Source organism: Diorhabda sublineata, chromosome 2 (assembly GCF_026230105.1).
Source record: "Diorhabda sublineata isolate icDioSubl1.1 chromosome 2, icDioSubl1.1, whole genome shotgun sequence".
NCBI lineage: Eukaryota > Metazoa > Arthropoda > Insecta > Coleoptera > Chrysomelidae > Diorhabda > Diorhabda sublineata.
Genome location: NC_079475.1, coordinates 4,176,750 through 4,198,700, shown reverse-complemented (window position 1 = coordinate 4,198,700; position 21,951 = coordinate 4,176,750). Strand labels below are relative to the sequence as shown.

The following is a 21,951-nucleotide window of genomic DNA, read 5'->3' as shown; positions in this document are numbered from 1 at the left end:
ATATATATATATATATGTGTGCTTTTCAGATAAAAGTATCCACCTTTAATAACTTTTGTAATACTGGTATTTAGAAAAAATCCAAAAACACGTCAATTTATGTTGGAAGGGGCAAGCATTATGGCTTATTTAAACTTACTGGAAAAGCCACCCCCTCACCCCTAGCAGCATACCCTTTATTTTTTTAAATTACTTTTCATATTTTTTATGTAAAATTTGCATACTCCTCTTTGAGCTGATTTCAAAAATGTATAATACTTGTAGGTTAAAGTGGTTAGTTTATGAGATAAACAATTTTTCTTTTAAGAGCACAAATTTTAATTTCACCTTATTTACCTGTACTAAAATGGGTTGTACAACAGTTCAATCTCTTTAATCTTTTTAACTGTGCTTTTTATTCTACTTAAAAAATCCAAACAACAAAAAACTCTACTTTTTATTAAAGTTTGACATTGTCAACTAGAATTTGTAGTCACTATTGATAGTGTAATTTGATACATTATTTATTTTGTTTCTTTGAAATGGTTTACTCTTTGCAAGAAAGAATTGAAATTGTAGGTTTATACTACCAAAATAATAATAGTGCAAGAGCTGCTACTAGAATATTTAACGAATTACATGACGGAAGACATGCAACTCATAAGTATATAATTCAACTGATGGAGAAATTTACCACAACAGGGTCTGTTTGCAATAAAGTGCATAAGCGAGAGGGACTCGTAAATAACGAAGCAATCCAAGTGGCAATTTTAGGGTAAGTCAGCTTAGAGGCTCAACAACCCCAATCGTTGTCAACAATAAGTAGAGCGATCGGTGTTTCACCTTCTACAGTTTTCCGAGTTCTACATAAATTCAAGTACCACCCATACAAAGTTAAGTTGGTGCACGAGTTGAATGAAGATGATTTTGATCGTCGTCTAGAGTTTTGCGAATCAATGACGCAAATTATCAATAACAATCCACAATTGTTAAACAATATTTGCTTTTCTGATGAATGCTCATGGTCATTAAATGGCTTAGTAAGTAGGCATAATTATAGATATTGGGCTGAAAGTGATCCACATATTATGCGTGAATTCCATACACAACATCCCCAAAAGTTAAACGTTTGGTGTGGTATCCTAGGTGACCACATTGTCGGACCTTCCTTCATCAACGGAAATTTAAATGGTGAATCATATCTTGAGTTACTCAGGGAAGGGGTTGACCCACGTATTACAACAATAATAATATGCCTGTCCGACAATTTTTAAACGAAACATTCCCCGCTCGTTGGATAGGTAGAAGGGGGCAGATGATGGAGTGGCCACCTAGGTCACCGGATTTAACACCCCTAGACTTCTTCTTATGGGGGTATTTAAAAACAAAAGTTTATGCTACCCAACCAGAATCTCTGGATGATTTACGAGAGAGGATAGAAAATGAATGTCGACAATTAAATCCAGCCGTATTAAGCAATGTCAGAGAGGCATTTCAAAATAGATTATACCATTGTATGGAAGTGAATGGTACTCATTTTGAACACTTATTGTAACTTCATAATAAATAGCACAGTTAAAAAGATTAAAGAGTTTGAACTGTTGTACAACCCATTTTAGTACAGGCAAATAAGGTGAAAGTAAATAATAAGTAAAATTTGTGCTCTTAAAAGAAAAATTGTTTATCTCATAAACTAACCACTTTAACCTACAAGTATTATACATTTTTGAAATCAGCTCAAAGAGGAGTATCCAAATTTTACATAAAAAATATGAAAAGTAATTTAAAAAAATAAAGGGGATGCTGCTAGGGGTGAGGAGGTGGCTTTTCCAGTAAGTTTAAATAAGCCATAATGCTTGCCCCTTCCAACATAAATTGACGTGTTTTTGGATTTTTTCTAAATACCAGTATTACAAAAGTTATTAAAGGTGGATACTTTTATCTGAAAAGCACTGTACATTGTATATATATAAGAAGATGACAATTTTTATTTTATATAGGGAGAACAGGGTTGTGACAGAAGTTTAGATACATTACGTCAAGTTTCTATCAGCATGTGGTTTTAAACACAAAAAACTGAATAAACGGATGCTAATAACCGAAGGATAGTTCTAATAGACACATAGTTTATCTAGATGAAACATGGTTTGACAGTCACGATATAGTAAATTTCAGTTGGGTTGACAATTGTGGAAATTGCTGTTTGAATGGGACATGTTCTGAAGGGAAACGCATTATAATAGTATACGCTGGAAGCAAAAAAGTTTTCATGCCTAATGCTTTATTAATAACTGGCTAAAAAAAATGAGAACTATACAGCTGATTATCATGGAGATATGACAGGAAAACTAACAGGATCATATTCTTCTCAGACTACATCCTTACTATTGCATATTTAACCCTATAGAATCAATATGGGCAAACGTAAGATCAGAATTACGAAAATGTAATCAGTCTCCAGAACTGAGTAAATAGGTTGTAGAAATCGTGAAGAAACTTCTAGCAGCAGACCACCAAGAGCTTTGAAAAATAACCCTCTTTACAACCCATCATGATTAAATCAAATGGTGATTCTAGTTCAGACGATTCTGACTACCATTATTATTTATAAAGATTCTATGGAATTGGAATTTTTTTTTTTCTCACTCGGTTTATTTGCAATGAATTTATTTTCCTTTATGGCGTTTGCTTCGAAATTTCGTTTTCAAAAAAAAAACGAATATGGTACAAATAGGGCTCAGATCACGTCTGGTATCCTGTTTAAACCAAACGCCTTCACAGGCAGATACATTTCACTCGTCTGTTTCGTTTTATAATTTAATATTTAGTTTGAGCAAGTTAAAGCGGTATAATAAAGATTTTCTTAATTGCTGGTATATTTCATTCAATTTAATGATTATTTTCCTCTTCCGAACAAAATTTTGAATTAATGCAAGAAATGTCGATGCAAGACGGATACTTTGAAAGGTACGAAATATTCACAGACTTTGAGAATAGTCGTATTACCTTTATTATTCATTTCCAAAGCGTTTTAGTGTGCAAATTTGTAATAAAATATTCAACGTATTTTATGGAGTTAAGTGACGGAGCGCATATGATGTTTGATAGTATTTGGATCATATATAGCGTGCTGATGATTTCATCATTGTTGTGATCAAGTTTCAAATGTTAACATTACTAGCGTTATCAAAATACATATAAATAAACTGAACAGTTGCTATTATACAGATTTTGAGACTCTAAATTTAAATTAGAGGGATAAAAAAATTTAACAACAAAATAGGAAATAGTTAAATGTATTAACAAAAAGATAAATATCAACAATACCAAAATTTTTTTGAAGGATCAGATATGATTATAGTTCTCTAAATATGAATTAGCAGCAAATTGTAAAAACCCTTGCCGACTATTTTGTTTGATCTACCATAGACGTAGATATCTCGTTTCATAAATTTATCATTTTTATAAATACTTACGCTAGAAAGTATTCGTTAAGAGGCTATCGAATCATTATAAATTGGACGGCATTATACGCCGTTATTTAGACAGATGCACTTAAATGTAGTCCTACTTGGAACTTGGAAAAAAATCATTATTATACCTTGTTAACTCGCTACAATTGAATATTAAATTATAAAACGTAAATAGATGAGTAAAATGTACCTAATTGTAGGGGAGTTTGGTTTAAGCAGGGTACCAGACGTGATCTGAGCCCTTTTGTACTCCGTTGATTGAATTACGAAAGGTTGTGAAGAAGGTGATACCACATACCCATATTTCTCCTTGATAATATGTTCAACACAGTTTTTCCAAAGCTCTTGGCGAGTCTGCTGCTAGATCATTTTTCACGAGTTTCTAAACCTCTTCACTCAGTTCTGGATAGTGATTATATTTTCGTAATTTTGATTTTACGTTTGCCCATATGGGCAACTCTTTAGGGTTGAATATGCAATACTAAAGAGGTAGTCTGAAAAGAGGATGACCCTGTTTTTTGCACAGCTTGTCAATATAATAAATTTTCTCTTACTTGAGACCTTTAATAACAGCAATTCTTTGTTTCTTGGACAGGATTATTTGGTATATTAAAGAGTTGCCGTGAATGGTAGGATGCGTTGTCCATAACGATAACTGATTGTGGTAGAATGTTAGGTAAAAGCTGTTCATTGAACTACTTTTCAAAAAATTCTGCTGTCATATATTCACGATAATCAGTTGCACAGTTTTCAATTAGGCACGAAACCGTCTTTGCTTCCTGCGTATACTATTATAATGCATTTCTCTTCAGAACAGGGCCCATTCAAATAGCAATTTCCACTATTGTCCACCCAATTGAAATGTGACTGTCAAACCTTGTTTCATCTAAATAATTTATGTGTCTAGTAGAACTTCGGTAGTCTTCTATCTGACGTGAATAATCTTCGAACTATTCTTGTTGATTCGGTTATTGCCATTCGTTTATTCGGTTTTGTGTGTTTGAAATCACATGCTGACAAAACGCAATGTTTTTAAACTAGTATAATTGTATTCTGGATAATGTGCTTTCCTTTACTGTATTCTTTATTCTCAATAGACTGTGCAATTTCATTGTCTTCATTCGCCCATGGTCTAAAAAACGCCATATTTTGATTTGTTACATGTTTACTAAATTTTATACGAGGAGTGAACATTATTTTCTATTTCCTAATTTGGTGTCAGTATTTATAAAATATTGATAGTTCCTTGCATAACAACTGTCTTCTGCAATTGATATTGGAAGAGCTATATAAGTATATGAGAAATTCACAATTATTTCTCAATTATTTCTAGCTATTTCCACAGAAACTAAAGATATTCAATTTTCGAACACTTTGACAAAAAAAATGAGCTCAGCGCCTTAAAGTTAAAATTAATTATACAAAGCTAATTTCAAATATGGAACACCTCAATTATTTCGAAAATGACTTGCATAATTATTTTAAATTTTAAAGAGTTCTTTAATTAAAAAATACCTGTTGTCTTCAATAGAATGAATTCGTTAATAAATAAATGAGGGCGTGTTGGGAAAACCCTTCGGAACGTCTATTTATATTTTTATATGTGCATTTTTTCCGAATAAAAATATTATACAGGTTGTGTCATGTAACAATAATTTTATAACAATTTTCTTGTTTCAAATGCAGCAACAAAGCAAGTAATAAAGTTTTCGCACTCTCGGGGCGAGGTACTATGGCGCATTTTTTACCAATAGCGATCAATGAATATCAAAAAAATTCATAAATTGATTTATAAAACGAACTTCCCATGAAAAATAAGACAAGAAAAAATATCGGTAATTTCAGTATTCTATAATTTTGTCTTCATTATTTCTTGGAAATTCTCGTAATAATTTGTTTAAAAAATGAAAAATGAGCTCAAGTGACATGAATTGAAGCCAATAGACGTAAAAAAACGCTACTAATAGCGCATTTTCTACACAAAAAACAAAATTATCGTATATCACAATTGCTACATTACACTAAATTCTTATTTGTTTATTTTTACTGATTTGAATTGAAAAAAAAAATGTTAGCAGCAACTTGTCTTTTTGCAAGACAGTAGTGACCATTGTCAGTGCTATTATCGTTCCAATTTTGTTAACTGTATATGTTAATATCAGATAATAGTCCAATCCAAACAGAACTGAACAAAATAACTATTCTTCAAATGAGTGGTTATGGAAAAACTCACAGAAACAAACGGAAGTTGCTCGATTATTTCAAGAAAAATGTCCAAATTCGCCGCTTTCATATATATATATATATATATATATATATATATATATATATATATATATATATATATATATATATATATATATATATATTGATATCATTGATGGTTGGGAAATTATTTGAAATAATGAAAATTTCAACCATACTGATGCAATGGAGGGTTTATTCAAATCTGATTGTGTGAATGCGAAATTCTTTACAGAATGGTTACAAATCTTCAAATGTTAGTATCATATTAGATCATCCAAACCTGGATACTAGACAAATATCTAAAAAAGAAGAGTAAATTCACAGACATTTGTAATAAGAGTTCAATATGATGCAGATGATGGTCTCGATAAATGTGAAGGATTTGTTGACTTAATTTTGCGATCAAAACAATTAAATGGCGATATGTTCTCATATTAGGTCACTTCGTATGGGTTGGTGACAAAGTAATTTCGAGATAAAATAAAATACTTTTTTTTATCAACGGATATATAGGTCATCGTCATTTGTAAAAGTTTGACCATTCAAAGGATTCTACTTGAAACAAATTGTAATCAGATGGTGCCAGATCAGGGCTGTATGGGGGATATGGCATTACTTCAGCTAATCTCCAATAGTTTTCCATGAGTTGTCAAAGATGTGTGATACCTTGCATTGCTTAATCCAGTGTTAGTTTATGTGTTTGCTCCATGATCGTATTCGATCTATGTTATTGTACAAGGCCCATTTTTCATCACTAATGATGATTCTTTTCAAGAAAGGGTCGGTTTCATTTCGTTTAAGGTGCATATCGCAAATTTTGATTCTTTGTGTTCAATGAATTTCTTCCAATTCGTAAGGTACCCACATATCAAGCCTTTTAACTAGCCCAATATAATTTGAATATTTTTCAATTGTTGTGAGTGATACATATAATCCCTGCAACCTCTCGAATAGTTATATGACGATCATCTCCAATTATGACTTTGTATTGGTCATCATCAACTTCAGTAGGCCGACCACGTTTCTGCACACTATTCAAAATTAACCCACAACTGATAGCTTCAATAAAAATGACGCACTACTTGCTTCTTAAGTTACGTTAATGTTATCAGTATCACATGACAAACGGCAAAGTACAGCACTATCATAATTATTCAAATAATAAAGTATCAGTAAAAAGCTAAATTACTTAGTTGTTACAATGATAATAATGGAAACGCTATAGAACTTTAGGTATAAATTTAGGCTTCGGTCTTCTATCAAATGCTATAAGGCGCGTCCGAGTTGAGCGTAAGCATTCCGATCGACGTCTGAGCGCCAGACATAGCATCAGCGGTCACTACAACTTATTAGCGAAGGTTCAATTTTCATCCACAACAGTACTCTTGTTATCATGTAGTCATTTGATATAGAATGGATATAATTTTCACACTTTTGGTGTCGCTAATGTTATTTGAAGAGAAGGCACAAGACGACTGCATACGAAGAAAAATGAAAGCAACAAGTCACCGATTATTTATGAAAAGGAAGGAAGAAGGATGTTTCCAGATTTTAAAAATAAATTTCTTGAAAGACAACAATACTAAATTTATTAAATATTTTCGTGTCAATCAAGAACAATTAAAACATATCGTAGAACTTGTGGGGGAATATATGTATAATACAACTGCCGTCAAAAAGGCATCCTAAGCTCATATCACATGAAGAAAAAATTGCTTATCACAATTGCACAATCCACAATAATATTGGACTGATTCAATTAATAATACGTTTTTTTTTTGTTAACCGAATTTCGACATTTTGTGCTGACGCCAGATACGACGTCTACGCTGCAATGGTTCGAAATAACTAGAGACGCGGCGCAAAGCATTTGAATGCCATCTAAGGTATCCAAACGCCAACGTCAGCATGTGATAGTTACCACAACAGTACATTCCTATAGTACGCATCGTGAGGCGTCGTAAGGTGTGACGCTGTACGCGTTTATAGGAGACTATAGCCTTAGATACTAGTAATATGAATATCCTCGATATATGAGAGACTGTCTCTTCTAATATCTTCAGAAGATATTAAATGTTAAATATTAAATGGACTGAAATAATACTGGTCAAATAATGGATTCTTTTTTATTGAAGTTCAATACACGAATTCCATTATTTAAAACTGTCTCATATACATCAATCCGTCAGACTATTTCCTGTACAGTTACTTGAGAATCATTGTTCATAAAACAGAACCTGCTAATATTCAGACATTTATTTTATTTGTTGTAGGTTTCCAACTTTATGGTTCCTTCCATCTACAATCAAAAAATATTTTGGAAATGGAAAATTTAATTATATTTTCCTATAAACTTACAATGTAAATACCACCAGAATATGAATCAAAATATGGAATCCAAAATTTATAAAAATCATAGAAGCCCCTTTCAGTATAATTGAGACATTCAATACTTATTATGTCAATTATTCGACTATCACAATAAATAAATTTATTTTTCTGGGCCATATCAATAATATCAAGATATCAATAGAATAATACTTGACTTGTACTGGAAGCAAATAACTGGAAGTTTCAGTATCATTCTGATCATAATTTGTCGAACAGTTTGAAAATGGAAAATACAAAAATTTTAAATTTAATAGCGCTACTCTAGTTTTCAATATCTCCACAAACCATCAACAAATTTTTGACTATAATTGTAATTATATTGTGAAATGAATTATGTAGAACTCTCTGAAATCAAATAAAATATGACCTACATTTACTATATATATATTTTGTCAGTTCCAGGTATAATCTGATTCTACCCAACCGTCAAAAACCTGGTCTATAATGTGGTTTCTTCTCGTTCTACTGTCTACTTTCTCTTCAACTTTTTCCGGTGCTAACAAGAAAAGCTGTGGTGGTGTGTATACTGCTGCGAGAGGAGTCTTAAGTACGCCAAATTTTCCAGGTGAAGAAAGCATACTAAAATTACATATCACTATTACAAATAATAAATTCCAATATTACAGATCCCTTTAAAGTTCCTATAAATTGTGAATGGGTAATTGACGCTCAATTATCTTCAGCTGCAAATACTTCGATAGTTGTCTACCTAACTCAACTTTTTGTTTACGAAGGCTTGACATTCACAGAATATCAAATTTATGGTGATGATTACAAAATTAATCCAAAAATAATCCATACAGTGAACGAGACCAATATAAGTCGTACCAGATGGATAAAAACTTATCAAAGCTTTTTGGTAATACAATTGAAGTTATCCTCTGCAGATAGTGTGCATTTGAGAGTATTAGATAAATTTTTGGACGTATTTGGTTTCAACATTACTTATGAAATCACTACAGGGAGCGTAAGAAGTAATTCTTGTACCATGATGGATTGTGGATTCACTGGAAATTGCTATGACTATTACACGTAAGTAATATGTATAATTTTTTATATACTTTCATAATGATTATTTTCATCTAGTATTTTTGAATGATTTTTATAACAATTCAATTATTTCTTTGGCTATCCCTTTTATTATCACTCTTCTTCTTTTCTACTTGGGTTTTGGAGCTTATGTTGGTTATGTGTAATTTAACTATAATCGTGCAATTATTTTATATTATAATATATTTATTAAGAGACAATTCATCTATTTTAAATGAATGATGATCAAATATGATCAAATATGGAGTGTTACGTAATAGTATGTTCACAATCCATTCAACTATATAATGCTAAGCAAAAAAAAAACAAATTTTGATTTAATTTCGATTATCAATCAAATAAGCTTCAGACTGCAGTTGCTACACAATGCAGGATTTCCAAATATCTTCTTTGTGACCTGCATTACTTCATGTAACTCCAATCTCAGATACAAATTGCTAAATTTTGTATTGCATTACTCCAAGTAGTTTTAGATAGTCTATATACAAATTTTATCATACTTTTTTTTTAATTCTTTGATCAATATTTATACATTTATATTTAAACTTTGAATAGTCTGAAAAATAGTTTATAAACCGTGATTTGAATCAATATAAAAATACTACGACTAAAACACGTGATAAAGTTTTTTTATAATGCCAAGAAATTGGAATATATTACAACAAAAATGGTTTGAAAGTGTTGGTCATTGGACGATCCTGGAGATGTTATTATTTTTGTTGCCAACATCATTTCAATTTAAGTTTCAAATTTATCTCAATTATTTATATGCTTTTACTTTTTAACGTGATCATGTAATGAAGCTATAAAAGCTATATCCACTTCTTCTAATCAAACCATAAATAATTTAATTGATTACTGCTAAATATTTGAGATGTGAGGACTAAGGAAAAATTAATTTTTTTATTAGAACAAAGTTCTAGTTTGATTTTATTATTAAAAAAACTAATTTTGAAACAGAAGAGACCTAAAATCATCTAGATACATAAACATATCAAAAGGTCTAAGAAATAAAAGAAATTTATATGTTTTTGTTCTAGGTCAAATAATTATTTTAATAAAGAATAAAGTTAAGTCGAAACGTCAATTTTTTATCTAGAATCATTTTCTTATACAGTTAAAAATTTTAAATATTTGCGATTTTCAGTAGAATATTTAGATATTTTTCGTCACTTTTAATTGAATATTTCACTGTCTGACAATATTTCATATCAAGAACTGAAGAAATAGAAATAAATAAACAGAAAGATGAATACTTTTTAAAAAATGCAAGTACACTTACTCTTATTAAACGTTATAACATAGTTTATTCTCAAAATGCTGTTAAGTTTATTCAAAATTGTTTTTCCAACAACCACCGTTTCCAGGCATTATATCCCAGAAGAAATTAAGTTGCTAGTTTGATAATTGCGATTTAGCCTAAATGTCCCCTAATTTGAACTTCAAGGTAAAATCGGAAAAGTTCCACTTTAGCAAATTAGTCTCCTTTATCGTTAAACGTCAAATGAAAACTTAGGTTATGTTTATGTCGAGATTCTAGGCTGTCCAAAGCATTTTTTCAATAAGTTTTAAAAAATAAAAGGTTTATGGCAGAACAGCTAGATATCGTGCTACATTAAATTCGAGCTCAAGCTCATCCGAAGACGAAAATATTATTGTTTCGAAGAAAAAAAGTATATCAACATAGAAAAAGTTATTTGGAAACATATAACGACAAGAATTTTTTCGAAAGATATCGAATAACTAAGCCCACGTTTACGGCAATACTGAATCAAATTCGGAATGAGTCGTCATTTTTCAAGATATTATACTTTTCATATTTTTAGTTCGCTATAATTGGGACGCAAAAGTTTTCTACTTGAATAACACATTGTCTTGTGAACAAATTTAGTATTTCCTAAAAGTGAAAATAAGTTTTTGAGTTGAAAGACCTAAAACCCGGTATAAATTTAAATATAGAATATAGCATACAGACCCAGAATATTATATTATTATAAGTAGTTAGTTCTTTATGATCCTTACTGAATACACTGTTCACATCACCACTACACAACACTAACAATTACACTGTCTGACGCGCGTTTCTATAACCAAGTTATCGTCTTCATAGTCTGCAGTAAAAATCTTCAATTATTTCCACAATTATTCAAGTAAAGTTCACATTTCTTTTTCATTAATTTTAAAACAACTACGAATAATATAACTGATACTTGCAAAAATTTTTAAAATGAAGAAAAACAATCACGGAAAACATATAAAAAGGTCTATGAAGTTAAAAAAAATAATATAATAATGTATATTGGATAATATATAGAATAAATAAAACAATCAATTACGAATTTGAATCTTTTTCAAAATTTTTAATTTCAAGAATCATTTCTTTCTTGTTATCCTCTAACTCTTGTGGTTCTTTTCTTTCCATAATTTCAGTTTCCTTCTCCGATAATATATTTTTTGGTGTTGTTGGTTCGCAGGGTTCTTTACTTTGAGAGAGGTATATTGACGCGACTTTAATCAAGAATTCGCTAAATCGTCAAATGCTACTTGTAGTACTCACATTATCCGAATCAAGACCTTTTTATGATTGTAGATTTCGCTCGCTTTTGCTGTCCGACACTACAGTAGATGTGCTCTGCAAAACACAATGGATCACATGCAAAACCTCATGCATGCATCTTTCTACAAGTTTTCGAATTTAGCTTGAAATTTCTGAATACTTCCCCCTACGGAGACTTTCGCGTTAAATTTACTTTCAACATTTTTCCATGCTTCTTTCTAAAAGTAAATAAATGTAGATCAATATACCACTGGCATCAATGTCCTTTTCAAGTTTAACTTTTCCATTGCAAGAAAATTTGTTTTTGTTACTTTATTTTCAATAATATCCTTATATTTCTGCACCTCCTCAATTAATATGAGTTATTCTTCTTTCTCAAAATTGGTACTACGAGTTCTTTTTGCAATCATTGTCAAGAATAAACCTGAATAAAAAATTATTACTAATAATAATTGTGCATCAATCGTGTGGAACAATTAAAAATTACGATTGAAAATAATACAAATAATTCTTGAATTCAATATTTGAAATGGAAAATTCAATTGAAATATTAAATTGGTATATAAAAAACACAAACTCACGCCACCAAAGATCGAGCCAAGTTAAATGTTAGCGACAAAACAAATACTTTTTAACACATGTTTCTACGTTTCATTTTATTCCTTTTTCTAAGGACATATATCGGAAAAGTACAGAATACTGTCCGTAGTACCTATCAACAACTTTTGAACTACGGCCAGACTTGCCTACCTTCTTTTAACGCCTTAAAGGAGCCTACTTAATAGACTGTTGCAAATCAGTTATGGGATCATTCCACTTTGAAGACTAACTAAAGAACCCTGCAATTAAAAGGAACTTAGTTTCTATCAAGTAATGCACACTGTCACATTCCATTTGATTATGGCCTTTTCCCAAAAGTTTTTGGAAAATGACTTGTTTTCTCTCAACTGCTAAATTCAGTAGTATTTTAGTAGTGACAACGATCAGACAACAAAATTAGAGAAAGGTGAATGATGGAACAATTTTCATTAATATGGCTTATAATAAGAGAAGTAAATGTAGAAGCGCTCAAATCACCCTTCGTCTTGTTCCACCAGTAATTTACTGCGTTATGATTTTTCAGATTGTAAACCGTAAAATTGTGCCAGATATAAATTTCTGTAAGCGTTGGCGATATTCATATTGAATACACTGTTCACACCACCACTATACTATATCAAATGTATTCAACAATTCATTATTGGATACATTGTTTAACAATTTTAAATTATTAATATTTATGTTATGATTGTGACTGGCAGCGTGATCGGCAATATCTGATTTTCCGGTCCATTTATATTTCAAATGTGCTCTTCAAACTAAACAATAATGGATTTGTTAGTCTGCCCAATATACTTTCAGTCACTATCACCACAGCTCATTTCATATATACCACTCTTTTCCAAATTTGGTATTTTATCTTTAGGATTGCCCAACAATTGTTTCAATGTATTGTTAGATTTGTAAACCAATTTTGAACCCATTCTGGGAAATATTCCTTCAAATTCCCTCATATAAAGAGGGCTGCAAGGTATCAGAGCAAATTTTTTTTAGTTTTAATTTTGGGTTTGGAAAAAAGTGGTTTCACATAGAGATTTCTTAAACCTATGAAGATTGTTTATAATTCTTTTTTTATCACCGTTGAGTACTGCTACATCCTCGATGAGGGATTTCTCCTTATTGTATCTCTCAATGGTGAGTGGAAAGTGGATCAACCTATATATCAGGAAATGGAGACTGGCCATCTTATGTTGGATACAATGAAAAGAATCAGCCGGGATGTACCTGCACGTAGCGGTGTTTTTCCTAAATACATCAAATTCTAACCTATTACTATTCCTAATTACTAAAATATCTAAAAATGGTAATTGTCCATTATTTTTCATTTCAAAGGTGAACTTAATAGATGGATATTTTTAGTTGAACTTCAAAATAATTTCGTGTACGTTTGCCCTCTTTGTATTGAATATGGCAAAAATATTATCCACATACCTGTACCATATCCTGGGAGAATTCTGAAACTCTTGACTGTTTTGCTTTTCAAAATAACTGATTCAACAATTCAGCCAAAAACGGTGATAGGCAGTTTCCCACTGCTGTTCCTTCATCTTACTTGTAGAATTCGTTGTTGAACTGGAAATGGTTTTGTATCATACATATTTTTGATAACTGTGAATATTCTTCATATCATATCAGCTCCTAAATTATTAAATCTCAGTAAGTCCTCAAGGTACACGAAAGTCTGCGGGATCGGCACGCTGGGAAATGATGAACTGACATGAAAGGAGATTAAAATTTCCCTATCTTCAATTTCTGTAGTCTCCACTTTGTTGATAAATTCTAACGAATTTTTCGCTGAAAAACTCTCAGATTTGATGGGTAGGTTTTCAAACTTCTTCGTTAACCACCTGGAAATATTATAACTAGGGGTACAAATTGTTGAAACAATAGGTCTCATTGCCTTCCCAGGTTTGTGAATTTTGGGAAGGCAATAGAGCTTTGACAATGTTGGGTTACTTACGGATAAATTATGCTTGAGGGTACCGGTGACAAGATTCGTGCAACTTTTATGTGTTTTTTTTGACATTTGTGATCATTTTATTCAGCGGATTCTTTGAGATTTTGGGTTATGGTCCTGTTTCGATTAAGTTGTCCACTCTCTCGAAATAGTCCTTCTTGTCTATTATAACAACCTTGTTTCTTTACCTGCTTTCAAGTAGAAACAATCTTTACTCCTCAAACTCCTGACAGTATTCAGATTTCTTTTGCTGACTGATGCTTTTTTATTCTTAGTAGATATATTTTTCAAAATTTAACTTCTGCACGCCTCCTGGTCGAAGTTCCTAGCGTCTTGAGGAAGATACTTAATGTCACTCTTTTCTTAGATAGCTTCAGTTTTGTTTATCTCTTTTTCACTCCTAGCTAATTCTTTTCTTGTAACATGAATGCCATAAACTATGGCGTTTATATTTCCGACTCAAATATGAACTTTATGAATTTTTTTGACGTTATAAAAAGTACTTACATTACAATTTTTTCATAGTAGGTTCCTTATTAACTGTTCTTTGGTATAATTGGAGGAAATTTGAAAAAATTCAGAGGCTTCAATATCATAACAAACAATGCCCATCAGCTCTCAAAACTAAATTTTATGAATTTTTTTTAAGAAAATTGATAACATCATATCTTTGTTGTTAATAGGTTCATTATTAGTGTCCTTTGCAATAGTTAGATAGAATTTGAAAAAATGTTCGGTTCAGAATCGTGAAATATGTTCCAGAAGGCGTGTTTAAGAAAATTTTATCTACTTAATCATCAATTTTTGATTATAACATTATGTGAATTGTAAAAGTTATGGGAACGCTTGTAGTAACACGACACTGTCAAACTGCTGTATTGCAATCACGAATTTCTTTCATCACAACATTTTTTAATGCTAATAATTAGATTTTATAGAGATCCCTATTTGTAAAGTCTCGTTTTAATTTTAAAAATAAAAACCATTTTTCCAAAAGTCGTTCTAATAAACTACAAAGTTATTATGATGTCATTTTATGTCTCCTCTATTGACAGTTTTCCGCAGAAGCTTACTTCATTTTGTGAAAAATTATCGTGGTAGAAATCCGTGCCTCAAAAATCTTTCTTTAGCTCATATATATCTAAATTCAACTCACGGAACATGTCGTGAAAATGTGGACTGTCTATCTGTCTGTTTGTACACGCTAATCTCTGGAACTACTGGACGGATTTTCATCAAACTTTCACCAATGTCTTCAGCTTAGTCTAGAGCAGCATTTAGGCTATATTTGATCAAAATTAGTATACCAAAAATAAGTAATGTTGATCTAAAGTTCTTCTTCCGTGTATTAGACATAGTCGCCTGTTTTATCTTCGACATCCTTGCCTCCTATCCTGCTTCAAGATTGTCGCTCCATCTTTTTCTGGGTCGGCCGGTACTCCTTCGGTTGTAATTTTTCTTTCTTGAAAGAACCCATTCGTTGACGTCATCTATTTTGCACAATCTTCTGATGTTTCCACTTCTTTTCCTGTCCAGTAGGGTTTTTCCGGTTATCCTGCGTAGTACTTTCATCTCTGCTGTTTCCATCATTATTTTCTTTCAACCATTAGATCATTCTTTCAAGAGAATGAATGATCTAAAGTTAATTACCAAATTTGTGTTTTCCTTCGGGGTAATTTGTGCAGCATGTGTGACTACCTAGGATGTATTCGTTGACATGGAAAAATTAATAAACTTAAAAATGATTTTAGCCATAATTGTAGTGTTTAGCACCATCTAACGAACCTATTCTGTATCTATTTCCAACTGTAAGATATTGTTACGCTACAACATAGCCCAACGCTAACAACTTATCTCGCATGTCACATCTTGATTCGACCAAATTTCCACAGATGGCATTTTTTCAATTCGCCAAACAAATGAAAGTGGAATGTCATAATTGTCATGGGGTTTATTTTGTTTTCAGTTCGACTACACAATTAAATTGTATTTAGTGTGCGAAATTATTTCTCAGGTTTTTAGTGAACTGGTAAAATAAACTTGTTTTCAATTTAAAAGTGAGTTAATGAAGCCGTCACACAGTATTCATATTTAAGGAAAGTTTTCAATGATAAAATTCATTTTTATCAATTGATGAGTAAGTATTATACTGACACATTACTCGAATGCATTTAACAGTTAATATGCGAGCGCAAATAGTTGTCAATAGCGATGCGCAGATTTTTTCTGATTTATTGCTACAAGTTGGCGAGGGCAGATACCGGGAAGATAGTTTATACAGTAGGGTTGAGTCATTACCAGACCTCATTTCCGCTGTTTTTGGCAATGAAATTCAAACTCCTCACGCATACTTTTGACTTTGCGAAAGAACCATATTGACTCCCTGAAATGATCGAGTTGCCGATATAAACTTACAGATACTCGACAGAATTGAAGGAGAATCTGTTGAGTGTATCTCCATAAACCGAGTTCTAGAGAAAGACGATTCGATGAATAACCCAGTGGAATTTTTAAATTCCAAACAACTTTCCATTTCATTTTAAACGAGTCCAATTCCCAGTTAGTCTTTGTTATGAATTGACTATCAACAAAGCACAGGTGCGTTTCAGGGTGAACCTTGGTGTAAGCTGCTTCTCACACGGTCAACTATAAGTTGCTCTCTCTCGAGTGAGTGAAGCAAATAACTTATTTGTATACGAGGTCCGGCTATTAAATAACGAGACTGCACGCTTAGAGGGCGTCCTAGACATGTGGGGTAAAAACGTGAAATCTTGCCTTTTTTTCTCAATAAGAACGAAGGAGCAGACCACAGGTCTGGATGTGATTGTCTAAAAAATCAACAGTGAGTAATTCAAGAAGAACTTGAACAAAAACGATGACTCATCGCAAGTTGAGTGCTCTGTGGATCCCCCGAATGCTGACTGATAGATTCACGGAGCAACACCCTCGTCAATCGCGTCACTCCGACTCCACAACTGTAATGTAAGATCGGAGGGAATACTCCTCATTGATTCCAAGCAATCTAAGACACAACAAACTTAGACAGATATTGTGAAAAATCAACCAATATCCAGCGAGCGAAGATGACTGATGGAGGAAGTGCTTCTTCCCGACCACGTCACTCGTCAAACACAGGAGCTTCTGAAGAAATTGGGTCGAGTTGTTATGCCCCATCCCTCATATAGCCGGGACTTCGCATCTCGTAATTATCCCCTCTACCACGAGCTAAAGGAAAACCTAGATGACAAACGATACAAAAGCAACGTTGAGCAGAGTTCACAGGATTTACGATACAAAATCTGGAACACCACATACAAGGTCTGACAGTAATGCGTTGGTCTTCTAAATATCTTGTCTATGAAGGTCCCAAAACACATTTCCGGCACTATTATAGTATTTGTGTAGTAGCGGTTTGATACAAACGTATTTTTTTCTCCTGCCGAAAAAAATCCGACTGAGTGCTATAAATTGTTGCAAGAGTCCTACGGGGACAATTCTCTATCTTGTGCGCATCTTTTTGAGCGGTGTAAGCGCTTTAGTGAAGGTCGAGAGAGCACTGAAGATGACCAGCTTCCAGGTCGCCCTGTGACTGTTTCAACTCTAGAAACAGTGACCGAAATCAACCAAATTGTGCGTACAGATCGTCGAATGAGCATCCGGATGATTGCCGAGGCTGTAAACTCCAATAAAGAAACGGTTAGAAAAATTTTATACGATGAATTACACATGACAAAGGTCTATGCGAAGTTGGTGCCGAAAAATCAAAGATCTGCTAGGAAAAGGACCCAATTTGAGTCGATGAGAGCAGCAAAAAACAGCAGAGCTCCTAAGGGCCCTCAACAAACAAGACTTTCTTCACTGCTTCGATCAATGGAAAAAACGTATGGAAATGTGTGTAGCGAGAGGAGGGGAGTACATTGAAGGGAAGTATTCGAATGTAGAATAATTTTTATAATAAAACACTTCTCCGTAATCAGTCTCGTTATTTAATAGCCAGCCCTCGTACATCTCGACGAACCAAACATCCAACGTAGTATATAAAGAGGTATTGTAAATACTCAGTAAAAGTTTTTTTTTTGTATTTATGAGAATATATTGAAAAATTCTTTGCCTACTTTAGAACCAAACAAAATTTCAATGTCAAAATATTTTATTACTCAACATATTCTCCTCTTAATTGGATAAATTTATTACTAGCGAACCTGCAACGTCTCTAGACCTTTCAAAAAAAATGTTTCTTACTGCTCTACAAACCAGACCTCCGCAGCTTTTATTACCTCCTCGTTGGAAGAAAATTTATGACCTTTTAAACTTTTTTTCAGTTGAGGAAAGAGATTTGTGCACAGGGGCGTTGTCCTGCAAAAAACACCTTTGGATAGCTTAGCGCATCTTTTCTCTTCAATTTTTTTTCCGTAGAATGGTTAGGAATAGTAATCTCCAGTTATTGTTCTACCCTTATCCAAGTAATCAATCATAATTACTTCATGGCAATCCCATGAAACTGAAGCAAGAACTTTTCCAGCAGATTTTTAGAAACGAAACTTTTTAGGTCGCCGTTCCATCGATTGTTGCTTTGCTTCTGGATCGTAGAAATGTACCCAACTCTCATCCATAGTAACAATTCGGTTTACGAAGTCTACATAGTTTTCAAACCGATCGAATGCGATGCTTCTATCCTTGCAGGCTTTTGGTCAACATTCGAACATTTGAGGATCTATGTTGCAATTTTTCTCATGTCCAAATTGACGTGAACTATATGATGAACGCTTTCGTATGATTTATTCAGTGTCTCAGATATCCGTTTTAACCCAATTCGACGGTCTTCTAAAATCATGTCATGAATTGCATAGATATTTTCGGAGACTGACACAGAAACTGGCCTTCCTGATCGGTAATCATCTTCAATGGAGAATTTACCTCTTTTGAAGATTGCAGTCTAATTTTTCACAGTCGCATATGATGGACATTAATCACCAAGGGTATTAAGCATATCCTTGTACATCTGCTTACCTCTTAAACCTTTTAAATATAGGTACACGATGATGGCTTAATACTCTAATTTTTCGATATGGTCTTGGCTAACTAGATATTAATAATAAAACATAAATAATAAAAGTTTACGAGCCCTTATTTACATGAACGAAGTTGCGGGCACAGCTACTGTATAGTAAAGTTATTGAAAATTCAATACAATCTTATTCAACAAAAACTAATTTTTCACAATTCTGTCACTTCACTAATCATACGTTTGGCTGATTTTAACTAGATAATTACTATTAGGATTGTTAAATGAATCAATGTTATAGAAAATACAAATTCGGAGAAGCAGTGGAGGTAACAAAAGGAAACCAACTTTATATGCAAATCTTTCACCTGTATCAAAATACTTGTTTCACGAGAAAATGAATCCGGTATACATTTAGAGATTGTGAAGTGGTAAATGAGATGTGGAAAATGGAATATACTACTGACATTCGTATCATCATTCACATTGTTGTGTATATGGAATCTGGAATAACGTCATATATTTAACGGAACGTTGAAGATTTTCAAATGCTTGGCAGAAAATATAGACGCATGTTTGAAATTTATGAATCATATCAACTTCTGTTCAGCTAATTGATTATAATCTATTTCTAGAACTCCAAATTTGTGCGAAAATGTGCCCTATAAACAAGGTACGAACTGAAAATTGATTTTAAGGATGCAAAAAAACCGCAACAATTTTCACGGTATCAGTTTTTTTTTCGTGCAATCTAATGATATCTATCTAGTTGTTATTAGTTAAATAAAATAGCTAAATAAAATAGTTTTCCAGTAATCGATAGGAATTAAAAACGTATTGTAGTGCCTCTTTGGGTTTTCTGTTTTAATTCAAAATAAATTTTCCAAACATGGATCATCCCAATTCAATTGAGCCAAAATAATATGTTTAAGTCCGAGCAGTTGATGAAAATTGAAGATTAGAAACTTCACAAAACTGAAAGCTCTAAGTAATTATCGACATATATAAAACTAATCATGGAAGCTGCACAAATTTACGTATTTGAGGGATTGGCATCAGAAATAATCTCGTGGTACAATGATTCCTTCTACGAATTCTAGAGATATTGTATTAATATGACTTTAAGGAAACTATTACTTTTGTTCATATAAATTACTTGTATCAGCTGATTGTAGATCACACTGAATTTTCATTGGAAATGTCAAATTTAAAACATGACCTACGAAAATTTTTCATTCTTATCACTATTATGCGCGTTAATTTTTCGATATTAAATACTAAAAAATTATTTTTAATCTGAAATACCGCAAACTTCAGTCATCTATCAGCTATACTGCTCATGAAAATTGGAATTGGACTTCCATTTAAGGAGAAATAATTTTATTAACAACCATATATGCAATGCTGTCATTACACACCGCTACTTCCCCCGTCATTTCCCGCCCTCACTTCAACCCTCAAAAATTTTTCTTGTTCCATCCATATATATATATATATATATATATATATATATATATATATATATATATATATATATATATATATATATATATATATATATATATATATATGTTACGGATCTGTTGTGATATTTTTAATGAAGCTAAAGTTTAGTAAGCCACTTATTCGTTTTTATTATGGCGTCTATTCCCTCCTGTTTCTTCTGACATGTTCAAATTATGAAATTTACGAAAGTATGGTATACGAAAACTGTTTAAATGAAAGAAGAGTGCATTACAATATTTATTTTAAGGCCGTAGACTGTTTCCCCAAATAAAGGTGTACGGAAACGGTATCGAGTGGGAACTAGTCTCACAATGGTTTCTCCATAATAGTACAACAGTACGAGACAAATATCCAGGAAACTTGATATTTCGTGAGCATCCGTGATGAGAATTTCATATTATAGAGATAAATATACCTTTAAAGAGAGAGATATGTCAAATGATTATTTCTATAGACGCGAAGGGGATCAATTATATGAAATTGTTATGATGGAACCACCAAATTTTTTTATGCGTTTGTTTTTCCCGATAGACTACTTTTTGTATTAATTTAAACATAGACTGAAATAATTGTAGTTGATAGTGGCGTAATAACTTCTTCGGGGAAGGACATCCTACACAAATTATTGATGAAAATAACTGCATAGAAAATTAGAGGCCAAAAAAATTATTTTTTCCTCTTCTTCTTCTTCCCCATCTGACTTTGTCTTCCACCTGACATTAGTGTTTGTGTTTCTCTTTTTGAGTTTGTACCCGCATATGTATTTTCATTTCTGTTGTTCGAATGATGTTTTTAGTTCTTTTGTTGTCCGCTCTTGTTTCTATAGCATATATAAATATTGGTCTAATGCAGTTTTTGCATATTTTAACTATTGCCCTTTTGTTCATACTGGTATTATTCCAGATAATGTTCCGGAGTGCGCCTGATATTCGGCTGGCTTTGTTTGCTTGTTTTATCATTGAATTAGTTCATGTCTGTTGAATAACAGTAAGTGAGCAATTTTCATGGCGGCTGGTAAAAGACACATGGACTCATTTACTTTAATTTGAAGACAATTCATATCAATTTGTCCAAAATTTTTCTCTAGTAATGTGATTGCTATATTAGGGTGGCGATAAGCATAGAGTAGGGCACTACTACCGCAAGATAATGGGATGGTCCCAGAAATACCTGGCCTGACCTAGAA

General features: G+C 32.3%; 1 protein-coding gene across 1 annotated transcript in view; it reads left to right on the top strand.

Moving 5' to 3' along the window:
• The window catches only part of LOC130453164 (uncharacterized), a 519,843-nt gene that overhangs the window by 432,075 nt on the left and 65,817 nt on the right, over positions 1–21,951 (top strand). Inside the window, exons 3-4 of the mRNA XM_056792772.1 lie at positions 8,487–8,655; positions 8,717–9,122. Coding sequence (XP_056648750.1) covers positions 8,535–8,655; positions 8,717–9,122 — 527 coding nt within the window. The 5' untranslated portion in view covers positions 8,487–8,534. The remainder of the gene's footprint in view (positions 1–8,486; positions 8,656–8,716; positions 9,123–21,951) is intronic.